At 49.7% G+C, this 26,561-nt stretch overlaps 1 protein-coding gene across 1 annotated transcript in view; it reads right to left on the reverse strand.

Moving 5' to 3' along the window:
• The window catches only part of Mtor (mechanistic target of rapamycin kinase), a 104,172-nt gene extending 79,393 nt beyond the window's left edge, over nucleotides 1–24,779 (reverse strand). Inside the window, exons 1-18 of the mRNA XM_032894667.1 lie at nucleotides 24,604–24,779; nucleotides 23,953–24,061; nucleotides 23,079–23,311; nucleotides 22,294–22,494; nucleotides 21,571–21,705; nucleotides 17,857–18,132; nucleotides 17,666–17,774; nucleotides 13,767–13,953; nucleotides 12,801–12,929; nucleotides 11,928–12,172; nucleotides 11,315–11,530; nucleotides 10,557–10,762; nucleotides 8,339–8,461; nucleotides 7,597–7,686; nucleotides 7,220–7,312; nucleotides 6,307–6,441; nucleotides 5,960–6,089; nucleotides 4,441–4,691 (exon numbers count right to left, since the gene is read on the reverse strand). Of these exons, the coding sequence (XP_032750558.1) occupies nucleotides 4,441–4,691; nucleotides 5,960–6,089; nucleotides 6,307–6,441; nucleotides 7,220–7,312; nucleotides 7,597–7,686; nucleotides 8,339–8,461; nucleotides 10,557–10,762; nucleotides 11,315–11,530; nucleotides 11,928–12,172; nucleotides 12,801–12,929; nucleotides 13,767–13,953; nucleotides 17,666–17,774; nucleotides 17,857–18,132; nucleotides 21,571–21,705; nucleotides 22,294–22,494; nucleotides 23,079–23,311; nucleotides 23,953–24,061; nucleotides 24,604–24,765 (3,030 nt within the window). The 5' untranslated portion in view covers nucleotides 24,766–24,779. The remainder of the gene's footprint in view (nucleotides 1–4,440; nucleotides 4,692–5,959; nucleotides 6,090–6,306; nucleotides 6,442–7,219; nucleotides 7,313–7,596; nucleotides 7,687–8,338; nucleotides 8,462–10,556; nucleotides 10,763–11,314; nucleotides 11,531–11,927; nucleotides 12,173–12,800; nucleotides 12,930–13,766; nucleotides 13,954–17,665; nucleotides 17,775–17,856; nucleotides 18,133–21,570; nucleotides 21,706–22,293; nucleotides 22,495–23,078; nucleotides 23,312–23,952; nucleotides 24,062–24,603) is intronic.
• Nucleotides 24,780–26,561: the final 1,782 nt, after the last annotated feature.

Consider the following 26,561-nt stretch of genomic DNA (forward strand, 5'->3'; position numbering starts at 1 on the left):
GCAAACTATTAATGTACATTACATGAGGCACTGTGTTGAGTAAGTAAGCTGGACGCAGGTCTGCAGATGGAGCTCCGTTGGTAGAATGTCTAGTGTGTACAGACTCCTAGGTTCCATCCGAGCACTGCAGGAACTGGGCTGATGCACACAGCTGTAAGCCAACCACTCGGGAAGCAGAGGCAGGGGGATAGGAAGATCAAGGTTTCTGGCTAGAGAGTAAGTTCAAGGCCAGTCTGGGCTACAAGATACCTTGTATTAAAGCGGGGAGAGAGAAAGGAAGAGAGAGGCCTGGCATAAAAGGCCTCATCTTTCCTCAGTCCTATGAACTCTTCGAGAAGTGGCACACAGGGACACGGGGGGATGAGTGGCTGCTCTAGGACGCAGCAGGAATGGGAATGGCTGCCACCAGGAGAGGAGGTTTACAGCCGCAGTGATTTCTGGGAACATTCTTAACTTAAGACTGTTAGTAATGACCGCACAGTCTGATGCCTTAAAACCCAATGAACTTTAATCAAAACAGCCAACTTTACAGTATGTCTTTTTTATCTTAAAGAATTTCTGAGGGGTATGTTTATGTGCGTGGTATGTTTGCACATGAAGATGCATGTGGAGGGGGTGTGGAGAGTTGGCTCTTCCAGAGGACATGTGTTCAATCCCACATGGCAGCTCACTACTGTCTAAAACTCAGGTCCCAGGGCATTCAATGCCCTCTTCTGAATTCCAAGAGATCAGGCACACACACATGTGGTGCACATGCATACATGCAGACAAAACGTTCATGCAGACAAAACATTCATGCACATAAAAAGACACGCGTGGGGTACGTGTGCATATGTGTGGGTGTGCATGTGGATGCCACAGGTTGATATAGCCTGTCTTCCTTGGTTACTTGCTACCTTACACACTGAAGCAAAGCCTCTCAATTAACCCCGGAGGTTGCTGATTTCGCTAGCAAGCTTGTTGTGGGGAGGCCCTGTCTCTGCCTGGTAAGCACAAAGATCACAGGAGTTGCCATGTCCATCCAGCCTTTATTTACATGGGTTCTGATGATCCAAATTTTGGTCTTCATGTTTGCATAGCAAAGAATTTTTACCAACTGTGGAATCTCCCAAAACCCTTACCTCAGAGTTTAAACAGTAAAGTGTGTGTGTGTGTGTGTGTGTGTGTGTGTGTGTGTGTGTGTGCGCGCGAGTGCGCGCGCGCGCTTGCATACATGAGAACGTGTCATTTCTGAGTGGTATATGCACATGTCTCTGTACCTGAAGCTGTTTTTCAGCTAGGCAGTCTGCAGTGAGTCCCAGCCATCCTTCCTCTGCCTCAGCCCAGTGTGGAGATAACTAAGTTAAACACGCACATGTATGTGCTGGGGACCCAAGCCCAGGTCCACAAACTTGCACAAGCAAGTCCTCTTACCCACTGAACCATCTCCCAAGTTCTGAAAGTTTAAAATATTTTAAAAGCAGCTATGCAAGGCAATCCTTGGGAGTTTGCCTCCCATAAACTTAGAGTTCTAACAGACTGAGTTTAAAAGGAAGAAAGAGGGAGTGGGAGATGACTTCTTGGTTAAGAGGTTCACGAAGCTAGCAGAAGACCTACTTTGGTTCCCAGCATCCATGTTGGGCAGCTTCTAAGAGATCAAACAAGGCTTCAGGAGATCAAACACCTTCTTCCCTCCCCAAGAACATTCCCCCTGACACACACATTTAAAAAAAAAAAAAAAAAGATGTTTATGCTGGGCAGAGGTGACACCTTTAATCCTGGCAGAGGCAGGTGGATCTCTGAGTTTGAGACCAGCTTGATCTACAGAGTGAGTTCCAGGACAGCCAGGGCTACACAGAAAAACCCTGTCTAGAAAAAAACAAAAATAAGAAAGAAACAAGGGTAACAGAGACCTACTTGTCTAATATAAGGCTCTGTACCTGCGAGTCACATGTGGACCACGCTGGCCTTAGACTGTTGATCCTGTGGCACCATCAGTACCCGGATTACAGGAATACACGACCAGGCCTCACCTGACTGGATCTGTCTGTCTGTCAGTCTGTGCACACCCACTGGCCAGGACATGGCTGTTTTTTTTAAAACAATTGTTTATTATTGTGGGTGAATGGTATGAGCATGCCACACAGCATGCATACAGAGGCCAGATGATGCTCTAGGGAGTCAGCGCTCTCCTTTCACTTTTACAGGGATTCTGAGAAAGAAACTCTGGCCATGAGGCTCACGTGAGAAACATTTTTATCTGCTCTGTCATTTCAGGAGTACTAACTTTATTAGTAGAAAAAAAAAGTAGATTGAGGAAACTAATAATAAAGAACAGATTCATGAGATAAAAAACCAAAGATACAAGACAGAAATACAACAGAATTGTTATCTATAAACAAACCAAACTACGGCGAATCTCCAGCAAGAAACGGAGACATAAACCATCAGCAGGACAAGAGCGTCCTCACGACAGTGCTATCACCTAGGAGAGCCACTGTTCCACAGACAAAGCTGAAGCTGTCCTAAGACCCCCTAAGAATGAGAAAAAAGCTAAATGAATCTTGAGTCTGCTGTTTCTAAATAACAGATTAATTCTATTTCATGAAAAAATTCTAAATTTAATATCAGATACAGTATTGGTAGGTTAAAAATCTCTCATAACCAGAGTGGTGTGAACACGAAGAATATTAGAACTTATTTCAACATAATATAACATACCAAGACATTAAAGGAGAAAAAGACATGGATGATTATTAAAATGAAAGAAAGGTGTTTGGTAAATCCAGTGTCAACTCATAGTTAAAAAGAAAAAAAAATCTTTTAATAATTTAAGACTATAAAAGGAGTGTTTAAAAACTCTGAAAACCATTAATCCAAACCCTACAACAGGAACAGTTGTAACTAGTGGTAAAATCGAAACAGCAGTTAAAAGTCAGCATGAAAATCACCACCGCGAGTAGAGCTCTGCAGTCGCCCTCCACTCAAACAGCACTGCAGGGGGACCCAGTGACGCAGCCTGGGCAACACATAGAGATCCTATCCTAAAAAGGGATTAAAAAACAAAACCCCACCCTCTCTGTACCTTAGCCACAAATCAGGAAGCAGTTTATAAAGTTACAGCCTTCCTCTAAGTCTTTCACGGAGGGGAAGACAATGGACTTAAGCACAGTCTTTCAAGCAGAGCACAGCCTACAACCCCCAGGGGCCATTCTAACACAGAAGGAACTGCACTTGGCCTTGGACCCCAGAGTGAGGTGTGTGTGTTGGTGGTACACACACCATGCCTTGGACCCCAGAGTGAGGTGTGTGTTGGTTGTGCACACACCATGCCTTGGACCCCAGAGTGAGGTGTGTGTGTTGGTGCACACACCATGCATTGGACCCCAGAGTGAGGTGTGTGTTGGTGGTGCATGCATGGGTACAGACATCATGAATCCACTCCTTATATCACGGAACTACAAAGCCACAATGCAGCTACCAGCTTAGCACTTGACTCAAGGGTTACCAAGGAATACTAAAAGCCACCGGGTGAAATGTAGCTAGGGAACAGCATGGTCTCTCTCCAGAGTGACCTCAGATTACTGATCAGTGACAAAGCAAGGCAAGCCTTACATGAGAGGGCTCACTGCCAGGTACTGGTCACATGCTCTGATTTAGAACGAACCGTAACAGGATAGACCGACACCATTAGACCCGGTAAGAATTATGTGACTTCATTTGTATAGTACTGTCCCTAAGAATGTGATTCTGCCTTGCCTTCCTCAGATACCAGGGAGGCTGAAGCAAGAGGACTCCAAGTTTACGGCTGATTCGGGCTCAGAGCTCAAAGCCAGCTCACAGAATTTACTGAGCTCTTATCTGAGAATAAAAGCGAGAGGGTTACAGCTAGAGGTAGAGTCCTTGCCTGGTAGGTCAGAGGCCCTGAGTACAATGCAACAGTGGTCTGGGCTGGAAAGGGCTCAGGGGATAAGAGCGCATCTTTGCCAAAGCACCCAAGTGTGATCCGAAGTGCCCACCAGGCTCATACGGTCTGTAACTCCAGGTCCAGGGTGCCCAATGCCTCTGGCCTCTGTGGGCACATGTACACACCACACAGACACCCACAACTACACAACATTAAAATTTATAAAAATAAACCTTAAGAACAAACAGACAAACAGCAACAAAAAACCCTCAGCCTGATTTAAGTCTAGCCATGAGGAACAAGCAGAAATCTGGACTGCAGTTCCTTCCACAGCTGAACTACAGAACAACGCTGTCCCTTCCACGGGGCTATTCATCCTCTATATCCAGTGGGGATGAAGTAGACAACTGGACAGACCCAGGTAACACTTAGGTGCCATGTTGGGAGAGGCAGTGTCAGTGCAAGCCGGGCGTGGTGTCAGGAAGCCGAGGCACAGATAAGTCTGCATGGTGCAGTGCAGCAGAGGTGAGCAGGGAAAGGTTTTAAGTACTTACTTCCCGGATGGCCCCATCACAGACTCGGATGACATTAAGGAACGTGGGCATGACCTGGGGCAGGAACTGCACACACTTGAGCCCCAGGGACTTGAAGATGAAGGTGATGGCCTGAACCACCATGGTGTGGTGGTGAGAGAGGGACTGGTCTCGGAAGATCCGCATTAAGGCCACCATGGACACAGCGGGGTAGAACTCGTCCAGTGGCAGGTTTCCCATGTTGACCAGCATTTCACTGGTGCTGTAGTCAGCTAGGACAAAGTGACAAAGAGAGTAGTAAGTACTGGTGACAGGACTTTGATGAGAGGCTAAGCAGGCTAATAGCAAGCAAAGCCCCTCAGAGGCATTAGCACGCATACATTCTCTCTGCTACATTCTGACACTGCTGTGAGTATGGAACACAGGCTATTAGGAACCAATGAATAGGCTCTCCATGTCAGGAGCAAAACTCATTCTAGCTTTTCTATTACCCAAACTACCAAAGCCTAAAACAGTACATGATGGGTTTTCTTTAAATTACTAGGTTTAACCTAGCTTCTCAGCATTACAGTGCACAACTTCATAGTTGAAACCATCAATAAAATAATTACTCCTCCAAATGAAAGTAAAGGGAATTAAATTAGGCAAACATCTGTTCCACAGCTGGCTAGTCCCACAGGGAATACAGACAAGTTAGCAGGCATATGCCGTACCCTGAACAGCAAGGACTCTGTCCTGGGAATGGTGGCGTGCAATGAGGAGGTAAGATGTGGGGCAGGAGAGGGGCTGGTTGGAGGAACCCAAGCACCTGGCCTAGGCTCTGCTCTTGATGGCCAAGGTGCAAAGGTAAAAGCTTGCTACACTTCCTTAACCCAGAGGGAGAAGGAAACAGATGGAGAAAACCGAACACTCACACCTAGAGAGATTGTAGTGAACAAACAGTTTCATTTTCTTAAGTCATCTTCTGCTATAGCACTGGGGAGACCCACTGCTGAACCTTCAACCTCATAAACAGGCTTTTCCCAGTAGATGGTGGCCTAGAGCTCACATTCCATCTGCTTCCCCACATGCTCGTGCACTTGTCAAAAGGCAAGGGGTCTCTATTGTCAGACGAGATGCAAAGAGGGAGGGCCCAGGGCTTATGGGGGCTACTGGTCTTTCTATAACCTGAATTCCCTCAATAAAACAGAGAAGACAAGAGTTATCCTTCCCCTCCACGAGGCCAGGGATGAAAGAAAAGAAATAAATAAAAAAGAAGCACTAACAAAGTGACAGGTGACAGCGGTGTCAGGGTGACTCCTATCTCTCCCTGCGGTCAAAGTAACCTAGACTTAAGTTAGCCTGTTAACCCTGACAAGACCATGGGTAGACACAGGACTTGGATACATCAGGTACAACATCCCTGCTAGGCAGACGCAGGGACTACAGGCTCTTCATGCACAAGTTGCCAAGAGATTCAGTCATCTGACCAACACTCTTTCTAAATATGGTCAGGAAGGGAGGTGAGTCCAAGCTTGACAATACTCTCGTTCTAACTTACAGGAATCTTGACTTGACTTGGATTCTGACAGGCTGACAGCAGAAGCGTCTCGGGACTGGTCAATCATGCCGATGTTCACTTTGTGCTTGTAGGGGTCCAAAGCCCCGAGGAGCCCTAACACTCGGATGGCCTGGGCAGGGAAGGAAAGAAGCAGCTAAGCATTTACCCCAACATCTGATTAAACAGGACTTGAGGTGCAACTCTCCTGTTCTACACCCCACACCTCCCACATAAACGACCATTCCAACAACAGAGCAGAGACAGACAGGAAGTCCCGCCCAGTGTGGGTGGGTTACTGCCATGACTTCCTCTCTCAAGTCCCTGCAGGCCAGGTGTCTGCTGTGTACCTCTCTCCGAGTGCCCTGGTTCTGCTCCGTCTTCAGAAAATTCAGCAGCACTTCAAGCAGAGTGGGGTACTTCCTGTAGGGCTCCACCACGTAGCCAGTACTGGCCACCAACTGTCCCAGGGTCCACAAAGCCACCTGGGTGGACGAATGGCCACAGTTTGTTGAACCAGTACAGGAAAAGAAAGCACAGGCATTCTTTTTGTCCCAAGAGGGAAATGAGATGTCAGAGCCAACCGGAAGACTGTTAAGTCACAGACCATGAGTAGGAGTCCTAGAGTCAGGACTGCAAACAGCTGATCAAGCAGGAACCCAGTCACTCCCTGACCCGGGGAGGCTGAAGCTGGAGGGCCGCCGATAGTCCAGTTCAAACTACACAGTAAGTAACCGGACTTACTTGTCAACTACGGAATGAGATGATGATGGCTCAAAAAGAATCAGAGAAAGAACTATACAGAATATTCTCAGAAGAAATGTGGTGCTTTCGTATCCTGAATGACTAACAGGAGCTACGGAAGGAAGTCAATACTGTTCTTCACTTTGGACTATTCCCCTAATAACCTCCAGTGGCTGGGAGGGTGAGGAGAAGCTGTCTGCCTCCATAATCAGTGTCCGAGCCTGCTTCCTCACTCGGGAGCCAGGGCTCTGACCAGTCAGGGCTCTGACGAGCGGACTGCATTTTTCTCTGTGCAGAGGAAAGGGCGATGCTTGGCCTAGATTGAACTGCAGGTGATTGGTCAGGAGGACGGCCAAAGCTTGTTCTGACATTCTGCCCTCTTTCCACATTCAAAGAAAATGTCAAGCTCTTACTGTCTGTCAACCTCTGCAAGAACTGACTGGTGACACTGTGGTGAACAGAGAAACTGGTCCCCAGTCCCCGGTCCCCGGGGAGCCCAGCACACTCAGCGGCCCTCACCTGTCTTTTGGCCAGCAGAGAGGAGTCCTGCAGCATGTCCATGATGATGACAAAGAGCTCGTCCACCCACTTCCTCATCTCCAGGCCGCTAACCTGCAAACGAGAAGACAATGGCAGAGGGCTGAGACTGTGGGATGGAAACACTGTTTTAGGAGGGGTGTGGTGGCTCACACTTAGACATCCAAAGCTCTAGAAGCTGAGGCAGGAGTTCTGTGAGTTTGAGGCCAGCCTAGGCAGCACAGTGAGACACTGTTTCTAAATGAAAATAAGAACAAACCAAAACAGAAACAAAAAGGATGAAGAGAAAAAGAGGTGCTCTGCCTTTCCCCAGGCTAAAGAGCATCCTTCCATCTGTGGAAGGCCAGTTGCTCCCTCACCTGAGCCAGTTCTCCTATAGTGGCCAACACGTTATTGATCACGCCCGGGTTTGGGTCAGGGTCTGGATCTTTGAGTTTCAAAATTAAAGCCTACAGAAGAAGGTATGAGAAAATGAGTGTGGACAGCAATCTGCAGGAGAGCTACCTTACCCCTAGAGGGCAGCACGCCTCCCAAGTACAAAGCAAGCTCTGGGTTCAATCCCTAACACCAGAAAACAAACAAAACTAAACCCTCCTAAGACCCTCTAGGTCATACGCGAGTTACTTTGAAACTTTGTGAATGTAGGAGACTCTGGGCTGTGGACTTCCAAGCTTTTCTTGAAACACAAGCCCAGTGTATGCCCAGGCAGGAACACAATTTGAAGACGTTTCTCATGTGCTCTTTCAACTGTTCCTGCTCACCATCCCTCCAGATGCACGTGTTAGACACAGAAAGCCTCACATGATACCATGTCCCCACCTGCAGTGGTGTCCTGGATAAAGCCCGTTGGTCTTCACGTGGGGAAAGTGCACACACTATTTACCCTACTTCTCCTTTCCAAGCCCATTTGGTGGGTCTGAGGCATGAAGGGGACTCTTTCTTGCAACTGGTGACGTGCCTGCCACTCTTTAACTCAAGGTGCCATGTGGCCCTGGCCCCAAGCCTGGACTAAAGAAATGATCTACTTGGTTCAGTGCAGCAGTGCTGAAGCAACCCCTCCCCCACAGAGTGAGAATCCCACTCTGGCCATCTGTGCTTTACCTTCAGAATAGGCTCCATATAGGGGCGGATGAGGCGGGGGGCATTGGAGACCAGGTGCCCCAGCATGCGGGCACTCTGCTCCTTGATTCTCCCAATGCCACTGTGCTCCAGCTCTGTCAAAATCTGAAGGGAAGAAAGGAAACATACTATGGCAGAGGACCAGACGGAAGGACCGTGTAAAGGGAGCTGTGTCAGCAGCTGGGGAGACTGCAGTGAATCAAGTCTCCACTGGACACTCGGTGACCATGAGGACCTGTAACTCCCAACTGCCTTGGCTGTCACGCAGTAAGAGGTCCTGCAGGACTGGAGAAGGAACACCAGTCAGAGCTGAGACTTGGTTTTCCAGACAAGGGACTGTAGAGAGGGCTCCTGAGGAAAAACCTCTGTCCAGACACAAAATTACCGAGAGGATCTATAAATAATGACAAAGGAATCAAAGGACTGTTAGAACAGCTGTGAAACAGCTCGCTGAGCCTCCACAGGTGGGAAGGAGGTGCTGGGAATCCTGTCTTTGGAGACTAGTCAACGGAGCTGCTGGGCTGGCTCTCACCCCTGAGACACCAGCCTATCAGTGGATGAAGCTCAAGGTCAGGTAGTGGCCACCACACACGGGGGCTTCTGGGCGCAGCTGAGGGAGAGAATGTAAGCATGCTTCAAGTGAGCACTACAAAGCCCAATCAGCCAGGGGGCCAGCAGAATTAAGACCTGTGTCTTAGCTGCTGACTTGGTAACTAACTTCCTGTTTTCTCCAGTCACTCAAGAGCGTAGGAAAAGGAATTAGCGATACATAAACAACTGCGTGGGGTGCTGGCTGGCTACAGGGACCGTGTCTCAGGAAGCAGAGGACAACTAGCCGTATCTGGCAGGCCAGGCAGAGTCAGCCTCCACGCACTGTGACGACATCCACCAGTCTCCAGTGCCCAGCCCTCAGGGAAAGGCCAAGACACACATTTCAATTTGGGACAATCCGTATCAAAACTATTCTTCCTTATTCAGATTTAAAGGCTATGGATATAGTTCAGTAGTAGCATTTTCAAAATACATGCAAGGCCTTGGTTTTCAATTCCCAGGCATCATCTAAATAAATATTTTTAAAATGCTAATTTTTTTAAAGATTTGTTTATTTATTTATATGCGTACATTATCTCTATCTTCAAACACACCAGAGAGGGCATCAGATCCCATTACAGATGGTTGTGAGCCACCATGTGGTTGCTGGGAATTGAACTCAGGTCCTCTGAAAGAGGAGTCAGTGCTCTTAACTGCTGAGCCATCTCTCCAGCCCTGATTTTTAAGTTTCAAGGGTTAAGTTCAGCACATGGACAACTTATCTGATGGAATTTCACATTCTCCAGCACCAGGAAAATGAGCTGGCTTGTTGCCTATGAACTTTCCAAGGACAAAAGCTGTATCTAGCTTGCTCACCGACATATTGGTAGCAAGCAGTGCTGTGTGGGACGTGGCAGGTGAATGAACAAACCCGTGTTCTTGTCAGGAGGTATTTCCACGCCAGACTTAGCACAGTCTAAACTGGTAGGCTCAGTTTTGCAGCCAGATTTTACAATAGCAAACAGCAAATAAATAACTTTTCTAGGGTGAGTTGCACATACTGGCATTGTGTTTAAGTTCTTCATGTGTTACGCAACCTGTCTATTTCAAAAGAGGCAGGAGGACGTAGCAATGCGGGAGGACTGAAACAGACACTGTTCACAGGAAGCCAAGGAACCAAGCGAAGACAAAAACCAAGAACCCAGGTTGTACAGAAAGGCCAACCTGTATCTCTCTAGGGAGCCCAGACATCTTACATCACTGGAGAATGAACACCAGTGACCCCTGACCAAATGCAGTGCCACAGGACCGTGCGGGATCACACCCATGTGTGATGGACAGCCCCTCTGCTTGTCCAGTAGTGGCAAGAAGAAGCCAGTTGGGAAGAGTGGGGGCCCCGTGACCCCTGCCACAGATGCAGTGAAAGCCAAGACACTGGGTCGCTGGAGACAGACAAGCTGCCTGAGAGGTGAGTCCGGAACCAAAATGCACCTCACACCACACTGATGACAGACTCACCCTCGAACTGTAACCCACAGCTGGGAAATACAGACTCTCGGTGTAAACATAACGTGGAAAGGTGTTTCCGTCTTTCCTCCCCCCCTGTTCTCAGTGCTTCCTTCTTAGCTCACTGTGGAGGTCCACTCCTCACTGCCCGTCACCCCATTACCTGGATGAGCATCTTGCGCAGGAAAGGCATGACAAAGGCTGGGTTCATGCTACTGAGTCGGCCCACAGTGCAGATGGCCAGCTCTCGGATCTCAAAGACCTGGTCATTCAGAGCCACAAACAGAGCTTGTAAGTTTTCTGCCTGGGCCAGGTGGGCATCGAAGCGCTCATCCAGGGAGGCCAAGACACAGTAGCGGATATCAGGATCTGCAAGAGCAACAAGTCTTCAGGGTCCCAGCCCTGCGGCCTCTTCCCAGTTTCTACCTCCACAGCTATCGCCCTCATGTGGTGTCTCAACCCTCCTAGCACCGCAGCACTTACAACACAGCTCATGTGGTGACCCCCACCACAAAATTATTTTTGACGCTACTTCATAACTGTAATTTTGCTACTGTTATAAACTGTAATGTAAATACCTATGTGTTCTGTTGGTCTTAGGTGACCCCTGTGAAAGGGTTGTTTGACCCTGAAAGCGGGGATTGTGACCCACAGGTTGGGAACTACTGTGAAACTAGTGGGACAATACCGAAACACCTTTTCCACTTCATCTCTTGTACCCCCATTTAGAAAAATCTATTCAGAGGAATAAAGGAGAGATCAAGTAAAAATAGATTATCTTTTACAACAGGGTATAGGAGCCAGCCTAATGCCTTAGCAGACATGGCTAAATATGAAATTATTAATGTTGGTGATCTCTACAGACCATGCAAACACCTCAAGCGCCAGGACCCCTCAGGACTGCCCTGTCACAGGATTTACCAGGATCTGTTATGCCGACCACAAGCAGCTTGCTGAGCACATCTGCTACTACTTGCACTGCGGTCTGGCTAACCACATGGGCATGGCCGCTGATGAGGTGGATGGAGGGTGTGAGCAGGCGGGAGCAGGTGCGGGCTGCTTCCATGCGGATCTCCTTGTGCTCACTGTTCAGGAAATGATCTGCGCAGTGTCGGACGAACTGGGTCAGAGAGTGGCCTAGGCGCAAAGGAAAGGGGAGAGGACTGAACACCACTGTCTGGGACAGGACTCCAAACAGGAGTGGGACATCAGAAACCCCTGCCAGACATTCTAAAGCAGTACACCCACTCCTGGCCGCGGGTCAGTGGGACAGCAAGGAGGGGCAGAGTGCCAGCCTGAGTCTCCACCTCTGATGTGTTGGTTTCCCAAAGCAAAACATGCTTTTTAACACCATCTGCCCTAAACGCAGGAGACAAAGCAGAGACAGGAAAAGCCTGGGAAGGAGGGGCCACTATGAGTTGAGTCGAGTGCCCAGTCATGAAGACTGTACAGATCTACATCTAGGTGCCCTCCTCCCTTTCTTAGGTCCACTACATCCCTGGACACCTCGGCAGGAGCCATGGGAACTTCTTACCTTCAAATTCAAAGCTGCCGAGAGTTCGAAGGGCAAGAGTGATGCTGGCCACGTCGCTGGCCTCAGGGAGGGTGGTGAGACCTGGGGAGGCCAGCTGGTGGGCCAGGCCTTTGGGCATGCCCGGGTGCCGCAGGGGTTTGTGCATAAGGACCAGGGACAGCATCTTCAGAAGCCCGTCCTGAATATCTTTCTTCAGCTGCGGAATCTGCCGGCTCAGGTCATAGAGCACAGCAGTGAGCGCAGGGCTGGGGAGGCAGAAACCAGTAACTACTCAGCCAGGGCGTGGCAGTCTGTCAGTAGCAGCTTGGGCATCACTGTCTGCCACAGACAAGAGGACTGAGCCCTGTCACTGCTTAAGCTCCTCAAGTGCTAAACAACCTTGGCCTCATCTCAATTTCAGAATGCTCTACACATTTCTGGTTTTCACCAGAGAGACCTTCTACAATGCAGGTCTGTCACCAGAGACAGTCTCAGAACCAGAAGCAGAAGGAGAGCAGCCTCCTTATTCTGCCAGGGAGGGAATGAAGATTTGGGAGGCTAACCTGACTTCCCAGGATTAACATTTAGCAAAGGTAGCCATGCACACTTACCAATTACTCTCTCTATGCCAGGCCTTGTGCTAAGTAAGGGCTCTCACTTAATCCCCACAACTATCCCACACAGCATACACTGTTCTTTCTCAGATGAGAGAGCCGAGGCACTGAGCACTGGCTTAGTTAGGATCACACAGGAGTCAGTGATGAAACTGGGATCCACAGCTGATTTGTGTGTTTAGCCTGAGCTAGCCTGCCTATTTAATACACAAATAACCTGCCTCCCCCTCTCTTCTAAGCCATCACTGACGCTGGGTGGCCACGGGCCTCTGGCACACACCTCAGGCCCACTGCCAACATGGGCTCCAGCAGCTCCTTGATGTCCTGCTGGATGCCTGGCCCCATTGCCCGCGCCAGCATGCTGATGCACGTGAATACCGTGGCATCCACCTGCACAGCTTTCTGCCTCCTGCAAAGAAATGGAATGCCGTCGTTAGACATAACAACATCAAAATGTCCCACTTCAAAGCTACTTTGGGGCCAGGAGGGGAGTTATTAGGGAGGGCTGGCCACAAGTGAATGTGAAGATTACTGCAAAATTCTACAGGATCCAGCCCATCACATGGCGTGCGCGTATTTAAAAGACTGCTCCACTGTTGGGGATTTAGCTCAGTGGTAGAGTGCTTGCCTAGGAAGCGCAAGGCCCTGGGTTCGATCCCCAGCTCCGAAAAAAAAAAAAAAAAAAAAAAAAAAAAAAAAAAAAAGACTGCTCCAGCAGATGGCAGTAATAGATCTTGTGGAAGGGCTCTTTCTAAGTTCAGGAAGAGGCACCCCAGTAAATGTTGGGAAGCAAACTGAGTGTTCATCAGAAACCAGAGGGTAATGTACAGGGGCCCTCCCTATATCGAGACGGTGGCATCTGTACCCACCAGAGCAACCCTTGCTAACAGCATACACAGAAACATAGAAGCTCAAGGCTGTTGACACCGACTCCCCAGGACCACCTGGGCCTCTCCATCTGCCACAGGCTGTGCTGTATTTTATTCAGTGGTGGAGTGACTTGTTACACATTAGAGCTAAGGAAGAAGATGAGCATCTGGTCAGGGATTCCTCCACAAGGGACTCCTCTATCAACAGAAGACTTGAACGTCGGAGAACAGAGCCAGCCTGGAGAACGCACTGGTCTCCAACATGTTCTCAAGGTAATCTATCTTTCTAAATAGCAATAGTCATTGTTCCGGAAGGGCCTCAACTCAGGTGAGGAGGCACCAGCGCAGTCGCAGTGAAATCCTACAGAGATGCTCACTTGTGGGCAAAGTCCTTCGGAGGCAGGGCTGCTCGGATGATGTCAAGTACTCGGGGCAGGTAGACCTTAAACTCGGACCTCACCGCCACAGAAAGCAGCCCTAGGGCCTGGAACGCTGCGGTCCGTTCCTTCTCCTTCTTGACACAGCTCAGGACATGGTTCATGGTGTCCTGGAGGTACTGGGTATCTGGTAGACAAGAACACATGGCCAAGGTCAGAGTTCCTACCCAGCACTCAAATGTAAGGCGCCTAACAGGAGGACGCTAAGAATTTAAAGGAGGGTTTCTGTTTGTTTGAGACAGGGTTTCTCTGTGTAGCAGCTCTGGCTGTCTTGGAACTTGCTTTGTTCCTAAGACCCACTTGCTAAATGCTGGGACTGCAGGTGTGTGCAAGCACACTCAGCTGTAAGGGTGAACTTTGTGAGACTTAGCTTAGTGATCACTCCTCAGGCCTGTCTTTGGAAAAGTCCCATACAGCTGCCCCTTAGTCTAATGCTTTAGTAATTAGATTTGTCTGGGCTTTAAGCGTGTTAAGGTTCTTGCCAATGTGCATGTGGAAGCCGGCAGACAACTTGTGAAGGAGTTCTTTCCTTGTACTTTGTGGGTTCAGGGGTAAAACTCAGGTCACCAGGTTGGTGGCAAGCATCTTTTCTGCTGAACCAGCTCGCTGGACCCTCCATTAGTATTACTCTGGGGAAAGTACATGTTCTTCTTCAAAAACTACTAAGGGGTCAGCACTTGAGAGGTAGAGCATGGTGGATTTCTGTGAGTTCAAGGCCAGCCTGGTCTATATAAAGTTCCTGGTCAGCCAGCCAGATTTACAAGGTGAGCTCCCCTGCAAACCCCAACACACACCCAAAAAAATAAAAAATAAAATATAAATGAAAGAAAAAAATAAATAAAAAGCTAAGGGGCTGGCGAGGTAAGGACACAGGTACTAGGCACTCATGTGGTGCACAGACATACATGCATTCAAAAACACCTGGATACATAAAATACGTTTTTTAAATTCCAAAATCCAAAGTAGATAAAGCATAAATCTTGTTTATAAAACAAAGAGATTAATCTAAATTATCTTACAGTATAATGACATTGAAAGTAGCATTAAATATTACATATAACTAACGGGCCGTTCCATTCCGCCTAGGCCTGGCACTCTCTCCACTGCTGGTTACCTGGAGATTGTTCCCACCGATACACTAGAGTAAGACTCAGTCTGCACTCTGGACAGCACAGCTGCATCTCCACACGCTTACATCAGCAGCACGCAAGAGCAGGGGCTCCTGGCACTGGGAGCTGGAACTGTTTTTTGTTTTTCTTCTATTTTCTCCCGCCCCGGTCAGAGGACTTTCCCGACTGTTGTCTCTGGCTCCTTCTCGGTCACTGAGGCTGGCCCTCGGGCGTGGTGGCATTTCTACCATCCCTACCATCCCCAGTCCCTGCGGGTAACGCCCTGGTGCATCTGCGCTACGCCCAGTGTTTGCTCTTTAGGCTTCGTCTGGGGGGTGTTTTTGCTGCTCCCAGAGCCCCCACCTTTGCGAAGTTCAGGTGAAGATTTCCACACTGAGTTTTAGTAACGTGTGCTTCAGCACAGAGGTACACAATCATGGTGACTCTCCAGACTGAGTTTCCCTGATGTACTCTAATGTGCTGCTTAACAAAGCAACAAGCCCACATCAAAAGAGGGTACACAGAGCCTCTGTCTTCGTACTCTGCTGCTAGGCAGCCCCTGAGCACACCCCGGCATGCTTCTACAGCATGCCAGATTTTGATCAAATTTGACCTACTTGTTAAGTTTCTTTTGAACCAGAAACTTTCAACCCACGACAACGTAGAGCTCTGCTGCCCAGAGGCGTGGCTGGTCATTGGGAAGAGAGGAGCTGCTGGGGCCCGGCCGGCAGGAGGGAAATTTCAGAACTCACGGCTGATCTTCATTCTTCCTTTTCTTTGGTTCAGCAAGTCTATGTACCCATTTGGTCCTTAACCACACACTGCACTTGTTAGCCCAGCCTGCTTCACACCTCCCCACCTCCCCAGATTCACTGCACTTGTTAGCCCAGCCTGCTTCACACCTCCCCACCTCCCCAGATTCACTGCACTTGTTAGCCCAGCCTGCTTCACACCTCCCCACCTAGACCTCCTCACATTCACTGCACTTGTTAGCCCAGCCTGCTTCACACCTCACCACCTAGACCTCCTCACATTCACTGTACTTGTTAGCTCAGCCTGCTTCACACCTCACCACCTAGACCTCCTCACATTCACTGTACTTGTTAGCTCAGCCTGCTTCACACCTCACCACCTAGACCTCCTCACATTCACTGTACTTGTTAGCTCAGCCTGCTTCACACCTCACCACCTAGACCTCCTCACATTCACTGCACTTGTTAGCCCAGCCTGCTTCACACCTCCCCACCTAGACCTCCTCACAGATTCCCTTGGCCTGGGTGGTACCCAGAATCCATGCAGGAAACAACACATGCTGAAGGTCAGGCTGACTTTCGCTGTGTAGCACTAGTCCTTACTTGGTTTTGAAAGCTCACTAAACACAGGCAGCATGCCACAGTGAAGTACAGAGACCTCTGAGACAAGGTCTCACTCTTACCCAGTAGGAAGCTAGGGAGGGACATTAGTCAAGAAGTGGAGACCCACAAGGGTCAATAACCTGTCCCTCTCTCTCCTTCTCTTCTCTCTCTGCACTCTCTTTCTCCCTCCCCCCAGGTCCCCACTTCCCCAGGGCGACTTTCCTGACCACGGTCCTTGGGGCCAGTGAACTCACTTGCCCGAGAGTAGCTTCCAATAAACCTGCCTTTTTTTTTTTAAACATTTATTATGTATACATCATACAGCTTTCTGCCTGCACGTACACCTGCAGGTCAGAAGAGGGCACCAGACCTGATTATAGATGGTTATGAGCCACCATGTGGTTGCAGGGAATTGAACTCAGGACCTCTGGAAGAGCAGACAGTGCTGTTAACCTTTGAGCCATCTCTCCAGCCCCAAACCTGCCTTTAATATATTAAAAATCTTTAAAAGGAAAAGGGAAGGAAAGAAAAAACAATCTGTCCCACACTTCAGTAATGGACTGGCAGGATTCACTCCAGGTCTGTCACCAAAGCTTAGGACTGTGATGGAAAGGAAAAAAATGTCTCTAGCCACAACAGTCAGGAAGGCCTCATGGGAAGACCTATAACTGTGCTCCCAGACCAGATAGCCATCAATTCAGTGACCACTGAGGCAGCACAGCACAGGGGAACTCACTGTCCATCACCCGTAGAGCCTGCCTCTAACTCACCCTCTCTCCTCTTCCTTACAGGTGTTGAGGATGCTTGATCAGTCACCATGGGGGAAAGCAGGTCACTAACCCCACTCTACCCCAGACCGCACTATGACGTATGGACCTGAAGTGCCCGTCTTGAGGCCGGGGCTGGCTGTAAGCTTTGGACAGCTCTCAGCCTCCCGAGGCGAATGACATGAATATGAGCCATCGCACAGCACAACAAACTACGCTGGTGTCCACACACGATGGCCTGGCCTAGAACTGACCCTCCACTGTACACGGATTATTTTTGCTATTTTCTGAGACTGTTTCATGTGGTCCAGACTGACCTTAAACTTGCTATGTAACCAAGGACAGCACTGACCTCTTCATTCCTCTGCCTCTGCCTCCAGAGGCTGGAGTTTTACATGTGTGCCACCATGCCTGACTCTTACCTCCACATTTTCACTGGTACTAGGTCTCTTACTAGGAAATGGAGAAACTGGACAGGAGGCAAAGCCACCAGAGACTAGCTCTATGTTGGCATTGCTTCAAGTAGACGCAGACCTGACTCTGGGACCACCGTTTCTGTCCCTGTTTGAGAATCTTTGAGAGGGAATGTCTTTAGAGGACAGCCTTACCTGTGAAGGCAGACGGTCGGAATGCAGCCAAGCGGGGCAACAGATTAAGGATTGTCATTTGGATCAGTGAGTTCTTGCTGCTCCGACATTTCAGCACCCACTGGCACACCTGAGAGAGCAAGGATACAGGGTTGGCAGAGGAGAGGGAGGTGTGGGCTTGGGAGGAAGAAGGACGGCCCTTTGCCATTTACCTGATCAAATTTCTCTTCCATCAAGTCTCTGCAACAACGGCTTTCCACCAGAGTGGACTTGGTAGGGCTGGGGGAAGCCCCAAACCCCATTAGGCCTTGGTGGGAGCTGTACCCCAGCAGTCCCACCAAGGCGTTTGACTGCTGGGGCTGCACAGCCTGGAAGCTGGTGAAGGGCGTGATGTGCCGAGGCTTTGTCCCAAAGCCCATCAGGTCTTTGCAGTACTTGTCATGTACCAGCTGCTGCTGGGTGATTTCCTCCATCTCCTCTCTCAGACGCTACAGACGCGCAAGGAGGAGAGAAAGAAACAGTCACTTTTGCTTCTGAGAGGCCTTACCCTGGGCACAGTGAGTCTTCAGAGCAATCCACCGCCCAACCCTGAGGAGCCCCTACCTCACAGTGGAGGAGCCACTCTTCATCTGGACTACTATTTTTCTAGAGCCTTGCAGAAGACTGGGTCCCGCTCCAATGTAGGCAGAAGACCACTTTTTAATGAGCAAGGTAATAAGGTAAACAAAGTCCACCTTTCTTGAATAAGAAAGTCGAGCATGCTGCCTTCCTGGAGCTCCTACCACCAGGCATCTGCCGACATGCTCAGGAAGACTGAACTGCAAACCGTGGGGCTAGGGGCTCTTCGAGTGAAGGTGGCTACATGCTGGCACCCTGCTAAGAACATTCAAGCTTCTTTCCCTGAAGCTGAGTAGAAACTCAGGCAAATCATTTTCTCAGAATGCTCGTCCCGGGTCAGTGTGGAACAAGGTGCCGGCAGTGCTGGTCTCTCTGCTGCTGAAGGGCCCCACCGGCTCATCCTCCAACGGTCCCCAGCCCTGCTTGGCACAGAGCCTTTCGTTTCCAGCAAGGCTCCAAGGCTCACCTGAGTCCTCATCTCACCAGACTATGCAGCATCTGGTAGGCTGTGATCTCTGGAAGAGCCCCACACTCTGTCCTGCTCCCCTCCTTCCCAACCGCTCCTCATTTCTCAACTCAGGTTCCCAGACCCCACCTCTTTCCCTCTACACCGGGTAGGTCATGCGTGGTTCTCGTCCAGTCTCATGACTTGAATTAGTGGCCTCCCCCACATTCATTTCTCTTAACCTGATCTCTCCCCAAACTACCCAGTAGGTCACTCAGGTCGGTCACTCAAGTGCCCAAGAAGCACCTTAGACTTAACACACTCAGACACCGTTCTCCTCACCCTGTGTCCGTATCTTAGCACAAAGCAACTCCATTCTCCCAGTTACAAATCCAGGTATTCTGGCTTCTCTTCCTTCCAGTCTATCCCGAATCCCAAATCCAGAACCCAGCTACTGGCACATCAACAACCTCACGGACAGCCGCAAGACTCCATGCCAAGATGGCCGTGTCCCCTCTTTAAACAGGTTCTGTTAGTCTGCGTGTGTGTGGGGGGTAGCGGAGAGCCGTGGGAGTTGGTTCTCCAGGTTCTGGGGACTGAACCCAGGCTGTCAGGCTTGTCAAGTCTTTTACCTGCTGAGGGAGCTACGTGCTGGCTCTGCAGTTCCCTCCTAGTGGGACTTGAGCTTCAGCCCTTGACCCTCTAATAGTCCCTGGTCAACACAGAGACTCACACCAGTCAAAAGCCATGCCTAGGGGTTGGGGAAACAGATGGCTCAGTCAGTAAAGTGCTTACTGCACAAGCAAGAGGACCTGAGCTCGATGCCCAGGGCCCACAGAGCAAGCTGGGCGTGGCTGCACGCGGCTGCACTCCTACTGCTGGGGAGGTCACAACAGGAGCCCCAGATCGCTGGACAGCTAGTCTTGCTGGGCTGTTGAGCTCTCGGCTCAGTGAGAGTTGTAAAAAGCGCAGAGCGATACAGACAGCCAACATTAACCTATAGCTTCCTCACTTCCATCCGTCAATGTGCACACCTCCACACAGGTAGATGGACTCAGTGACCTCGCACACCTGAGAGAGAGCTCCTGCCCTGAGACCAGATGTTCCCGGAGCGTCTGCTGTCTGCTCGGGTGCAGAGCACTCCCTCTCCTGGAGCTCCACTGTCCTGGAGCAGCACCTGCCTGCCGTGCGTGGCAGCGCACACTGGTCCATCTGCTGCCTAGAGTGCTTTCTCCCCTGCACGCTGCTGTGGCTTTCTGCTCATCTCCCTCACAGCCGTGTTCACACCCCCACTGGTCCCCCTCCACTGTCTCCACGGCACACAGCAGCACACAGCTCAGCACAGTGCACTTCTCTCTACATGGGCTCTGCCTGTCTCTCTAGAATGTGAGTCGTCCTGTTCAGGGCTCTGTGTTCTAGCTCTTCGGGTTCTCTGCGGCTCCTACACACCAGGTTCTGCACCAGTGCCTGCTGGGTAAGAGGACACAGCATGACGCTATCATCTCTGTGCTTTTGAAGGTTCCTTATAATTCACAAAGCACCTCTGTGAGAACCATGTCGCTTAGTGCCAACATCTTTATGTGTTAGGTGACATTCTTGTTTCACTAGAAGGAAATGAAGACCCAGAACGATGTGGACTACCATAGAACTGGGTGAGCACAATTTCAGAATTTACATCATGCCCACCAGGTACCAGGCATTAGAAACATCTCAAGTCCAGGAAAATGGGGAAGAGTGCTGTGAAAGGGAGGAGCAGGCAGCTTGTGAGTCACACCGCAGACACAGTGGAGCCAAACACCCACACTTACTCCCTCCATGTGCTGTCCTGACACAGGCACAGCCATTCCTAACCAACCACTGTCTAGTAAGTCAGGGAAGCCAGGGGTGAACCTTCCACAACACATCCTCACGGAGTCTCACAGATGAGGTTTTCTTCCAACATCTCCTGAATCCTGTCTCCTCAGTATCTGTGTTCACCACCTCTAACTGAAGCCAGCCAGACTATTCCATGGGCCTCCTGTGGCAGCCACCAGAATGTGACCTCAGCTACAGGAGCCTAACTGATCAAGAGGCCCTGGTGCTGCTCAGGGCTCCATCACCAACCCTGTGCCATGGACACATGGGTTGCTCATAGCCAACAACAGAAGTCAGATGCTGCAGCCTGCCTGCTCCTGGGTGACACTGGCCTGCTCTGATGGCCCACGTTGGCTTAAGGACCTCATAATGGCTTCACTAAAGACAAAGAGACATCCAGTGCTGCTTCTCTTTTGTGCATTCAGGCCAGTGTGGGCTCAGCCCTTCTTGTGTTCTCTCAAACGCTGCAAATCCGTCCACCTTTAAGCTGACTAAACAACACCTCTCTGACTTCATTCCCACCTCTCCACATACTTGTTCCCACAAACAGCCAGAGTGTCAGAAATCCATAACGCATGACTCCCATGTGCACACTACTGACGTAGGTGCTACAAGTGGAAAAGCTGCTGAGCACAGACAGTAGGCATATTAGCTGGGCCCACTTCTTCTCTGACACCTTCTCCTCTGCTCACAACACACCGACCATCCTTCCCACGTCAAACTTTCCCACCCCAAAGCCTCCTCCTTTGAGTACAGTTCCCAGCCACCTGCAAGGCAGCCTGACTTACATCCTGTGGCTCTCACTCAGATGGCCCACTTTAGGGAGGGCAACCTCGAGTCTCCCTTTACCCTTCCAACCGCAGACCCGCTATCCTACTGCCTGCTCCATGGCTTTCACGGGACTTGCTGCTACCTGACCTGATCCTATCTGTTGACTGAGAGCACAAGGGCCTTCCCTGCCTGCTGACAGCAGGCACAGGACCTGGGCTCCCCAGACGCAGTCTCTCACCTCTCCTTCCATGCTGCTGATTCGGACTAGCTCGTTGAGGATCAGCAAGGCCCCATGGATTCGATCATCTCGGTTCATACCCTTCTCTTTGGCCAGGGTCTCATCGAAACCTTTCTCTGCTTCTTCAAATGTGTGCTAAGTATAGAGAATGCTTTTATTAGCTAGTGTTCGAAGTAGAAAACACAGGCTCGCCTCCTCTACCCAGAGGTTTGGTTCACCCAGTGCCTGTTGGTGCCTCGTGCCAACATTAATACTGACTTTTGTTTAACCTAGCTCTAATGCTTACAACATACCACCTTTGAGGCAAATGCCACTACCACCTCTGTTGACAGCCACATAAAACCCAAAGAAATTAAGCAATGTGTCAAATGTCACACAGCAAAGGCAAGAAGGGAGGGCAGGTGTCTTGTTGCCATATTTAGGACTCTTTCTGTGACATACATTTCATTGGCAGCAGTCATGAGCACAGGACTCAGGGCACTGGAGCAGAGGAACTGGCCTCTGGACATTAGCGGCAACCAGGTTACTGATTCAGAAACACCCACTCCTGTCTTTTGACAACCACTTATAAGAAGCTTCTTGCTCCAGCTTCCCAAATGCTGGATTATAGAGGTGTGCCGACACAGCCTCTGACTGACACACTTCTATTCTTGGGGATGCATAAAATAATGGTGTGACTACTAAAGTGCTTTGCTCGCAGCTACTGTGGAGTCATCTCCTCACCCTGTACCACTGAGGCTTCTGCATCTCCTTCGGCTCCCGCTGCGTGGTAAGAATCAGACAGGCACGAAGGGCAGCCACAGCTCCTTCCCGGATGGCCTGCTTGGGGTCCCACACAGCCACAAAAATGTTGTCAAAGAAGGGCTGAACTTGCTGGAAGAAGAAGGTGGGGACGCTGATGGCCAGCTCACGGAGAACGAGGACCTGGGAGAGAAGGGCAAACAGAACTCTTACTCCTACCAGGACTTTTGTTCTCTCAGGACACTCCCCTGTCATCCTAGAGCATCTCCCTACAAGGAAAAGCAAAGCCTGGTGCCAGGAGAGGCAAAGGAAGACCGACCAAGCACCTCAGTGCTCAGCGCAGAATGCTGGCGCCATCTAAACCCACTCAGGACCCACAGGAGTTTGACACTTTAACAGCAAACCAACATGTCGAGAACCATGCCTGCCATTAGGTAGTCAATAAATAGCTACTGGGCGAAAACATGATGTTCAATTTTGTTAATACTTTCATGTCAGAGAAGACTGGTGTCTTCAGTTAAGGCAGCCAAGCTACAAAGTTGTGACTGACAGAGCCGTTAACCAGGGTAGATGCTCCTTCCTTAAACTGGGGAGCAGCTGGGAGGGCTCTATCCTGGGCCCCCCTGCCAGGGCTTTTCTCCACCTCCAGTCTGGAGCCCTTTTCCCAGGACAAGCTGCACACACAGCAGGGGTGGGGTTGGGGGTAGAGTTAGGGGGACGGGACGCTGCTCCCCGCCCTGGCTGGGCTCAGCCCTGTGGGAACTCACAGCTGCATGTCTCCGGCCCTCATTTCGGTCAGCACCCAGCCACTCCAAGGCTCGCTTCACTTCAAACTCCACATACTCAGCAGTGAAAGTGTCCCCTGCCATTGCAAGGCGGCCAATGGCCTTGGATGCCATCTCCATGACAACTGGATCACTTGAGGGGAGGAGATTCCGAAGGTAGTTGGCAAATCTGCCAATTCTGGTGGAATTCCCACCTTCCACTCCTATGAGGCTGGCTAGAAAAGAAGCAGAGGTGACCATGTGGTGTGTTCTGAAATGCACGTGGCCGGAGCTGCACACGGACGGGTGAGTGAGGCCCTACTCTGCTCTCAGTACGTTTCTACATGGAAGAAGGCAGGTTTTCATTCAAACCAGCAGATTGGATTTTTGTTCTGGAACTGTATATGTCAATCAAAATGATCTCATTCTAACCTATCTGTGCATCTCATCCTTAAGGCTGAATGACAATTCACAGGACTAGCAGCCAGTCCTTGGGCAAACAGCGCATTTCTACTTTTGCATCCATGAACCCCACTGTGCCAAACCCTGCTCTAATGTGATCAGACCTGCCAAAGGCCACCTAGGGCAGAAGAATGAGAAACTGGCTTCTAGTCTCGCCCCTGGCAAATTGGCCACAGAGGTCACCAGTTCTGAGACTCAGTTGTCACATGTAACAGCGCATTTTGTGTGTGTCCCAGGACTTCTGCTAGAATTAGCACTTGTCTACTTGCACCCTGTCTATGGGTGCCTTAAAACTCTTTGAAACTATAGATGAACAGATACTGCTACTCTTTAGCAAGCGCAGACAGAGTACAGTAAGCACCAACTTGATTTGTCCAGTGTCCTTACAGGTGCTGCTACCAGAGACTGTCCTTACCAATGGCCAAGATGCCACCCTTCCTCTCATTGGCGTCTGAGCTGGAAACCAGTTCAAAAATGTGATGGTTCAGCTGGTCATAGAAGCGAGTAGACTCCTCCTGACTCATCTGCAGGGGAAGATTGCACAGACAGATTTGTGTATTTGTAGGGATGAAGATTCGGATGGAGAGGGGGCAGGCACAGTTCAAACCAAAGACAAGGTTATAGCCCATTTCCACAGCCTTAAAGTGAAAGGCAGCTGATCACATGACTCCTGCTTATTTAACAACAGCTCACTGATTCTCTACTCTACAGCAGAAAACAGCTTGTCTTAAAATCACCCTAATACCAGGGGCAGTAAGTGTCTCTGACCTCAACTATGGTCTGTTTGGAAAGTTTCAGACTTATCAACTCTCCAGATCCACCCCAACCACTGTCAGGGACAGAGAACCAAGGGGCTGGTGATAGGAAAGAAATCATACAAAATAAACAGCTGACCTGAGACCAGAACACGTTACAGAAATGTGTAGTCCCTGCAAAGGAGCCTGCACCCTCCACGGACCTGGAAGCTAGTGTCCTCTCAAATGCTGGGCCTCGGTGGCGACCTAAACCAGAGGTGGCACACCAGCCACGATCCCCCAGGACCGGCCCCGAAGCACCACAGACCAACCTCTCGAAGTTCCATGGTGACATAGTGCTGGAGCTCCTTGGCTGCTTTGGCCCTGGTCTCCTCATTCCGGCTCTTCAGCCCACTGGCGAACTGCTGCAGAACGCTCACGTTGCTAGATGTGGCGGCACCGGCGGTGGCCGTGGCAGGGCCTGTCCCAAGCATCTTGCCCTGAGGTTCTTTGGGGAAGAACATCTTTCAGTATTTTTACAGGCTATTTGAACCTGTTTCTAGTTAGGGTGTAGCTCAGCCTTTAGCGCACACCTTTAATCCCTCGGGCTGGAATACAGACACACCCTCAGTAGTGCGTACTTCTACTTTACTTGAAGTGAGTACTTTTTTTTTTTTTTTTTTTTTTTTTTCCGGAGCTGGGGACCAACCCAGGGCCTTGCGCTTCCTAGGCAAGCGCTCTACCACTGAGCCAAATCCCAACCCAAGTGAGTACTTTTAAAGTACTAAAGTGAGTACTTTAACCCTAAACAATGAAGGGTAAGTTAGTTTGAAAGTGATGTCAAACTAATTGAAAGACAGATAAAGTAACAAATCAAAGAAAGATCTGACAGAATAAGATAGGCCCAACTCTCACCAGGAGAGAGGAAAAGGAGTCTACTCTAGGGAAAGACAGTCCAGGAGGAAGAGTACAGTCTAGGAATACAGTAGAGTTCATGGAGAAAGTGCAGTACAGTGAGGGAGAGCGGAGCAGCACAGAGGTAGAGGGAGAGAGGTAGAGGGAGAGGGAGAGAGAGAGGGAGTTTCACAGAAACAGACTGAAGAGAGAACAAGCTAGACACAGGTAAAGAGAGAATGAGGAGACAGAAGATTAGAACAGATTGCTAGAGTTAGTTCGAAGCCAAGCAGAGCAATTCAGGAGAGGCTGAGAGAAGCCGGAGTGAATCAGTCAGCTGGGAGAAGAACTTCAGCAGCCAGCGCTCAGAAAGAAGAAAGGATGAGCTTACTCAGCAGCAAGTCTCAGAGGCTGAACACATTCTAGGCCTAGATTAGATTGTATGGAGGCCAGAAGCTTCCAGGACTGGACCAAGGTCAGCAAATGGAGGCGGTGAGCCTCACAGACAATTAACACGGGCGAATAAAAGTTACTTTTACACATATTTTTTCAAATTAAAAGTTTTAAATTTAGATTTGTTTACACACACTCACACACTCACACACACAGCACAGGTGAGGTGAGGAGAGAAGAGAACTTGCAGGAGCTGTCTCTTTCCTCCATGTGGATCCCAGAGATAAAACTCAGGCTGTCAATCCTGGCAGCAAGCACCTTTGCCTACTTAGCCATCTTGCCGGCCCCTTTAAACAATCTTTTTCTTTCTTTTTTAAAGTCAGCCTTATATCCACAGTATGACCTTGAACTCACTCCACAGCTGACAGCCTGGAACCACCGGCTCCCACCCCTGAGCTGGGACTTCCAGGGTGCTGGGATTCCAAGCTGGGTTCCGTGCATGCTGCGAGCATTCTACAGAAACTGAGCTTCCTCCTCAGCCCCATCCTTCAACTATGCTAATGAATTTATCTGTGGCCTTAATTTGTAACACAGATTTCCACTCATTCATGCCAGGTACGGGACTCCAGAAACTACCTGGGCTCGAATCCTGAGGACAAGCTACATACTTAAGATCCCTCAATTTCCATGGCACCTCAATAGAAGGAATGGGAACCTAACTCATGGGTTAAGGTGAGGACTTACATGTTTAAAAGTGTTTCTGGAAGTCCAACACACAGCTCTTCTCTGCTATTTTAACTACTGTAGATGTGGCCTAAAGTCAGGTAGCAGAAGTAGGGCGGTAGAGAGAGAGCTAAAATAAGATTTCTCCCTTCCTCAGACTGTCATTTGCAGGAGTGTGCTGACTGGTCGACAGCAGTCTTGCCCAACAGAAATATCATACAAGCCATGTAAGTTAATTCTGTGTTACTTTATCTTATGTGTGCATGTGTGTGCGTGTGAG

This window comes from Rattus rattus, chromosome 1 (assembly GCF_011064425.1).
Source record: "Rattus rattus isolate New Zealand chromosome 1, Rrattus_CSIRO_v1, whole genome shotgun sequence".
Classification (NCBI taxonomy): domain Eukaryota; kingdom Metazoa; phylum Chordata; class Mammalia; order Rodentia; family Muridae; genus Rattus; species Rattus rattus.